The sequence below is a fragment of the Mixophyes fleayi genome, chromosome 9 (genome assembly GCF_038048845.1).
Source record: "Mixophyes fleayi isolate aMixFle1 chromosome 9, aMixFle1.hap1, whole genome shotgun sequence".
NCBI classification, from domain to species: Eukaryota; Metazoa; Chordata; class Amphibia; order Anura; family Limnodynastidae; genus Mixophyes; species Mixophyes fleayi.
This window is the reverse complement of record NC_134410.1, coordinates 21,959,320-21,967,048: the sequence shown is the minus strand read 5'-3', so window position 1 is coordinate 21,967,048 and position 7,729 is coordinate 21,959,320. Positions and strand designations below refer to the sequence as shown.

General features: G+C 41.0%; 1 protein-coding gene across 1 annotated transcript; it reads right to left on the bottom strand.

Moving 5' to 3' along the window:
* Positions 1–33: 33 nt before the first annotated feature.
* Positions 34–7,670, bottom strand: LOC142102185 (E3 SUMO-protein ligase ZBED1-like). Its single transcript, XM_075186881.1, has 3 exons — positions 7,614–7,670; positions 6,173–6,232; positions 34–2,404 (listed from the first exon to the last, which is right to left on the bottom strand). The coding sequence occupies exon 3, from the start codon at positions 2,370–2,372 to the stop codon at positions 432–434; it is 1,941 nt and encodes a 646-aa protein (XP_075042982.1). The 5' UTR covers positions 2,373–2,404; positions 6,173–6,232; positions 7,614–7,670; the 3' UTR covers positions 34–431.
* Positions 7,671–7,729: the final 59 nt, after the last annotated feature.

The window sequence follows — 7,729 nt, the reverse complement described above, 5'->3', positions numbered from 1 at the left end:
TTTATTAGAAAACACCATTCAAAACATGTGCTCTATTTGGCAATAATTTACCTGACAAAGTGCAATTTTTGATCATCCTCTAAAACAAGTAGAAAACACTACAAAATAGCAAAAAAGCTATATTATTCACAAGGAACTATACAGATATTTACAGGTTTTTCTTAACAGCCAGTTATTACATATTAATTAGTGTACATAAAAGGAGGAGAGGAACGTGGAGACTTCTCCATTTAGGATGAATGAAATCAAGGTGGGGTAGTAAAGGAAGTGGAAGACTCCACCAGTATTCAAAAAAAAAAAAAAAGGCCCAATTTATTTCATTTGAGCAAGTATTGATACAGCCTCATAAATATTCAAAATCAAATCACTAAAAGTGCCCATTGTACATAACTGAAGCCCAGACTCTTGAAACCCACCAAAACAAGAAACCTTTACTCGCTTGCTTTCATACGCCATTCTAAGAAGTCTTTATTCTGGTGTAAGAAAAGGATCTGGTCCATGTATTTTGACTCTAGAGCAGCACGCTGCTTTTCTAGCGAGTCTAGCTTTGGGTTGAAAGCACATGCGCGCTTTACGGCAGTGACCGGTATGGCAAGATATTGGCGGGCTAATCGGGATAATGTTGGAAATCGGTGATGGTTACTCTTCCACCATCCCAGAGGGTCAGTGGTGCGTTTACAGATAGGTTCCAATATGTAGTTCTCCAGTTGGAGATGTGCTTCAGGCATGCTCTCTGTTGGATCTTTCCCAAGAAGAAGGTCGTACACATTTTCAGATCCAGCAGAGGGACCAGTGTCCTTCTGAACAGACAGCTGAAGAGTCTCTGTGCCACTACCTTCAATTGCACAACTCAGTGTCCAGGGCTGGCTGGTGGAACATGGCTCACACATCTGCAAAAGCATATTTCTCACCCTCATGTGTAGCTCTCCTCTCGCCCAGGGTTTAAGGAACCTAAGATCTTTAAAACGAGGGTCCAAAAAGGAGGCAATTGCGGATGGGTTGGTTATTAACTTCCCTTCATCCAACACGTCCCAATGTCGACAGATCTCAGCGCGTATTTGACTTGCAGCAGCTTTAATGATGCTATTGCTGTTTTCAGAAGTTTGCCCAACCACAGTTAATATACCATGGACACACGGCATCAGGGAAGAGATGGGGGCGTTCTGTTCTTCCTGCAGGAATTCTGTAGCAATCCATATGGTCTTCAACATGGGCACCAAGTCTTGTAGCAACTTCCAGTGCTGCTCAGAAAGGTTTTCAACACTCTGTTCTTCCAAAACAGAAAGGATGGCCCACTTGAGGTCCAACAAGCTCTGACACATCTCTAAAGTACTAATCCAGTACAGCTGCGAGTCCAAAACCAGTCTGGGTTTGTTCATAGCTTCCAGTTTGGCATTGAGGTAGCAGCTGGCTTTAAAGTCCTCCTGGAAGTAGTAAACTAACCCTCTTGCTGCACACAAAGCTTCACTCACTTCCTCAACCTCTAACCCTGCTTGGACACAAAGCTGTAGGACATGGGAAGTGCAACACAGGCTGGCCCAACCATGGGCGTCCTTCAGAGATTGAGCATGAGACGACACGGATGCTGATCGATCGTGCACAACACAGGATACAAGGCCACTAGATAATCCAAACTCTTCCAGCACAGAATGCAGTCTCTTTACCAGGCCGTCTTCTGTTTTGCTTTGGTAAACAGGTTGCGTTTCCAGTAAGTATCTGCATAATCTCCATTCATTGTCAATTACATTGGCTGAAATCGCTAGATGGGATATTTTGGAGTGATTACTCCAACTCTCAATGGAGAGGACAATTGAGTGGGCGGCTTGCAGACAACACTTGAGTTGCTGTTTAACGACTGTGTATTTGTGCCACAACATGCCAGCTAGTTGTGTTGGGCAGGGCAGAATAATATTAGGTTCCAGGTAGCCAAGGAGTAGGCCAAAACCCTTATCTTCCACCACAGAAAGAGGATGGAGATCGAGGTAAACCATCTCCAGCAGCAGGTTAGCTATCACTTGTGTCCGTGTTTCAGATACCGATGGGCAGAGACCACTTACAGGTAGTACTTGCCTCAGTCTCTTTGCTGCCCCCTCCTGGTCCAAGTCCAGTTCCGGCTGTTCCTTGGTCAGAGGGATACCAAAACTGCGGAAGCTGTGCCTTCTGACAAGATGCTCCCTCATAATCGTGGTGTTATTATGGAAGGACAGCTGCTTTCTGCACACTTTACATTCCACGTAGGCATCTCCCAGCTTCGTGTAATAGTTCCACACCTTGGACTTGTACAGATCCACGGACAGGTTGGAGGCCGTCCTATCAAGACTAGCCACCTTCTCTCTTTTCCTTCGTGTTGCGGTAACCAAACCAGATGCCATCTTATAGGCGGGAACAATTATAGATAATTTTTCTGGGGGAAGAGAGAGAAACTGATCACATTCTGAAACTTCTGTACTACTGTGTGGTTTAAATATATCATACGACTTGGTAGAACTTTACAGACAGCCCACAAACACCTTGGGCAAGTACATTTGTTTTCTATGAATCCCCCTCATCGATTATGTAGTGTACTTATTTATACCTATGTGCAGAATACCAAACATACAGAAGGAGTCTGTACCTCTTGCCAGCTGTTCAACCACCTTGTAACACTCAATACTGTGTCATGATGCCCCATGTCAGGATGGGTCAAGAGGTGGCTCTCCAGGTGTTGCGAAACTACAAGTCCCAGCCATCAGCTAGGCATCTACTGGCAAAGAGCCACAGGTTGGTCAGACCTGTCCTATGTTGTTCATCTTAACAGAAGTCTTGGTACATATTTTCCATAGTTCTTGTTATTTAATTTTATTACATAAATAGAAGTATATTTGAAAGCCAAAGTTAATTATGGCGTTTATTACAATATTTTAACATTGGTGTTTTTTACAATAAAGTTAATCATGTGGCATGTGTATAACACCAAAGAGACTATGAACCACTGCCTATAATAAATATATGGCACTCTCCAAAGATTTAACACCGTATCCCTGCAATCTAATACTTGGGATAAAACCGACTGTAAACAAGAACAGCAGTCACGGTACAGAGAATATAAACTACCGTACTAAGAACGCGAAGGCGCCAACTTAAATCGCAATTTGTGATCTAGATACAGAATGGAATCAAAGGCTAGAAAGAGGAGGGCATCATGGGCTGAAGGATGATCTTTAACCAGCCTCCAGAGACTATACAAAGGAGTATTCACCCCACTTACCTTTTTCAAATTTTTTCTCTTTGTATCATGGAATCAAAATAGATTTATTTGGGCGTTCTGACCACTGGTCAACAAAATACTTTAAAATGTACAATACAAAAACTATCAAGTTTTACTGCAAATAAAAAAAAAAAACAACACAATAGGCCTACATTGATTATATAAGTATTCACTGCTTCCTTGTTTTAATACTTGTTAGAATCCTGTTTAGCGGCAATTACAACTCAGGCTATTTGGGCAACTCTCTTCCAATTCTGTACATCTGGATAACGCAACCTTCCACTTGATCAGCGGTCAGAATTCTCAAGTATGTCCAATTTTACTCTCTCCGCAATGTAAAAATGGATTTTTATAGCCACTGTATTATGATAAAGTGCTTTTAAATATATAAGTGTATATGCTCAAACTTGGGTAATCTAAATCCAAAGTGACAAATATAACCCATAACCGCTCTTTCATTATTCACTAATTAAATAAAATTTAAAAAACCCCAAAATAAAACACAACAAACCCACACAACATGAAGAAGCCATGTGTCAAAAAGTAAACACGCCATGGTTGAGTAGCTTGTAGAACCAGCAATAACTTCAAGTGATAGTTTTCAGTACACTTTTTGGTCAGTCTCTTACATGGTATTTCAGGAATTTTACCCCACTCTTTACAAAACTACTTTAGTTAATAGATGTTGTGGCCATTTGTTAATGCTCTTCAGGTCCCGCTCTAGCATCTCAATGAGGTTGAGGTTTGGCCTTCAACTAGGCCATTACAACGCTTTGATTCTTGGATATTGAAGCAGGAAGGGTGTATTCACCATTTCACACATGGCTTCTTCATGTTGTTTTTTTGTTTTGTTTTTTAAAAAAAATAATGACAAAATAAAAGGTGTTATGGTTAGATTTATCATATTGTAGGACTTTGTAAGCGTTAGTTGATTGATAATTTTCCTGAGATTTTTTTTTTTTTAAAAAAAAAAAAAAAAAAAAGGATTTGAAAGAAGGTGCAATTTTTTGTTGCCATAATTTTCAGACTTTCATGGTGATGCTAAATGGAAATATTATTTCCAAAGACGCAAAAAAAAAAAAAGTTAATTGAATTTAGTTATTGCAAAGCTAGTTTTAATAATGTATCTCTCAAACTAATGTACTTGTAGCAGCAAAGTGCTGATTACGATCAAGATAACTCCACCATCCAAAAGCGATAAACCCTGGATGCTGTTGGACATAGAATGCGTGCACCATCTTCATGGCTAGTTTCTCTTTACAAGAAAACCATCACTTGTCTCCTAAAAGAATAAAACTCAATTTCAAAAACAAGCGAAGTCTTTAACAGCTTAATTTTTCGTTAGGTTGTGTTCACTGCTTGAGACGGGACATACATCACTGAGGACAACTGGCTGCCTGGTTTGCGCCTGAGAAACATGGCTGGTGCGAGACCAAGGACATCTTGTGGTCAGCTGCAGAACTGACGCTCACTGAAGCGTATCTAATTGTGACCACGTAACTGGCAGGTCACATCATTGGATGTCTGCACTGATCCAACTGGAAGCTGCGGTCAATTAAGTCTCAGCTCGGTTCAAGAGTGTCTTGGCGAATGGCTTGTAGCCCACGCTCTGTAACTCACAGGGATGTCACCTCTACATTAGTTTCTGGCAGGTATGGGCGTATTATACTTGGAATATCAGAAGAAGCTGCTTCTAAAGATATTGTGGTATACACTATAAATTATCTTTATGCAAACTGTGCTGTGGCCAGTAGTGTAAGCTAAGAGAGGTGTCAGGAATGGGTCTGCTGCAGGAAACTGTTTTCAGGAACTTAGTTCCCTGTTGAACTTTAGATATTCAGGAAGAAATTGCTGATCTGTTAAACACTTATCTACAAGCAGGTCAAGAACACTGTAGAGGATTCTTTACCCAGCCTTCCTCCCTGTTTATTTGGCTCCAGAGGCTGCTGGAGGTTATTGGTCCAGAGAACATGGAATCTCTGCTAATGTCAAATCCCACACATTTCTGCAGATTGCGTTGTATAGACACAGTGAGGCAATCCTAGTAAACATGCCTAATTTTCGTCACAACATTTTAGAACTTATAAAATGTACCAGTATGGAAGGGAAAAGAGCTTTGCCTTTCAATGATCATATACAAAATTCAGCTGTCACTGAATATCGACGTCAGTAACAAGCTGCGGGAGAGAGGAGGAGGCTGCTGTGTCCCGGCGCCCAGCGGATTGGTAAGTTCCAGTTTTCTTTCTTTTTTCTATGGCTGGCGCCTGGCGCGTGACAGAGGAGGGGGGACAGCGTGACAGGGCGCAGAGGAGGGGGGACAGCGTGACAGGGCGCAGAGCAGGGGGGACAGCGCGACAGGGCGCAGAGCAGGGGGGACAGCGCGACAGGGCGCAGAGCAGGGGGGACAGCGCGACAGGGCGCAGAGCAGGGGGGACAGCGCGACAGGGCGCAGAGCAGGGGGGACAGCGCGACAGGGCGCAGAGGAGGGGGCAGAGTGCCTGGATGCAGAGGGGGCATTTTTGCATACAACTGAATAAGTATTTCTGTCGTGACCTAAATACTTATTACAATTTTTTGACCCAACTACTTCTAAAACAGGACTGCTCAGTAATTATTTTGGAGGGGTGCCTTGAAAAAATTTGGAGACTAAGGGTGCCGCGAACTGAAAAAGTTTGGGAACCACTGGACTAAATGCACCAGCCCTGGTCTTTAAACAATGCTAATTAAGGCTCACAGGTCTACTTGGATTTTTGAACAATCTTCTCTGTAGAGTGGTCCTGGAAGAAAATTATTAGAATCATTTATGAAATGTTCTGTTTCACTGAATCCCCTATGTAACAGAAAGAGGAGCTGCTTCACTTGTCTTCTGTAGTCTACATCCTGTATGTGTATATTGACATGTGAATTATACATTTGTGTACTTACTCTTTTCTGATTGTGCTCATGGTTAAACTCCTTCTATCCGAGTCCCTCGCCACTGGTGACCTGCAAGACATTGAAAATCACAATGGAGGACATGGATATTTGGGAATGATATTTTCATATACTGCCCATTTATTTATTTTTTTATACACAATAAACTGCCACAGACTGGATTTTTTTTTTTTTTGCAAGTGTTAGATTCCTGGAGGGAAAAAAAGTGGATTGATCATTTCAATCCAAAACGACCTTTATCAAGATCGTTTCAGTGCTGTTGGACTGCCTGGATCATTAGATCACTACTTTCACTGTTCCCATCTGTACAGGTGATATGAAGATGGTTTATTAAATATTATTTGCATTGCATGTGGTTTATATACTTGCCATCATGTCTACGTTAGTACTACTGCAGGGAACCAATAAGATTCTAGCAATCATTTAGTACATTATATGATCGCTAGAATCTGATTGGTGTCTATAGGCAACAACTTAACTTCCTTTTTAGAAGATTTGATACCTGTAACCCTATGTACACACACACTACTGCAGTACACACTGAAAACTCACATAGATGTGTGTGTGGTTCTGTAAACAGTATAACATTAAGCACTTCAATGTAGAATATATTGAAAATATTTGTATATAATAAACACCTATATCTAGTGATGAAGAGAAAAAAATATAAAACAAACAAGCCCTCAATTTCTTATTTTGCACATTAATCTATATTTTAATATCCATGCTGATTCCAGATATTGCACAATGTCTGCTCATGTGCAACTATTTTGTCATTTCTTACTTTTCCTCTATTCATTAAAGAGGAACTTTTCCACATGTACATGACTAATGTATTGGCTTAAACATGCCCACTCACAAATACATATCTATCTTTTTGGCCTTTGTCAGCCATGTACTCATATAATCAGATCATTCTCTGCATACAACTGCATCTAATGTGGAGAGCACAGCAGGACTGTGTAATACAACACAATGTTAATGAGAATAACCAAAGCTTGCTGATTATATAAATACATGATTGAAAAACAGAGGGAAGCCAGGCAGCAATGTATCTAGTAAAGCAGAGGTACTCAAACCCAATTCCCAAGAGGTACCAACAGGTCATATTTTCAGGATTTCAGTCTGTAGAAACAGGTGGGATACTTACTTACCAACCCAAGAAAATAGGGTAACTCACCTGTGCATGATTAAAGATATCCTGAAAACATGAACTGCTGGTAGCTCTTGAGGACAGAACTTGGGCTCCTCTAATAAAGGCTGTAGGAACTAACAATAATTAAGTATTCAAATACAATTAGCTGGGAAAACAAAGTGTATTCAGGTTTTTAATAAGACTCCCATACAATGTATTACTATAACAAGCAATTATATCATCTGAAAAAAATAAATTATTCGTTCTCCTAAGTCCCAACATGAAGCAGAGACTCACATATGCCGCCAAGTTCCTAGTCTGCGCTTTTTTTGGTCGGCGAGGGCTTTAAATCGGTCATGTGACGTGTGGGTCAGCTGACCTGAGTTGTGGGCGGAAGTGAGGTTCCTGCGCCG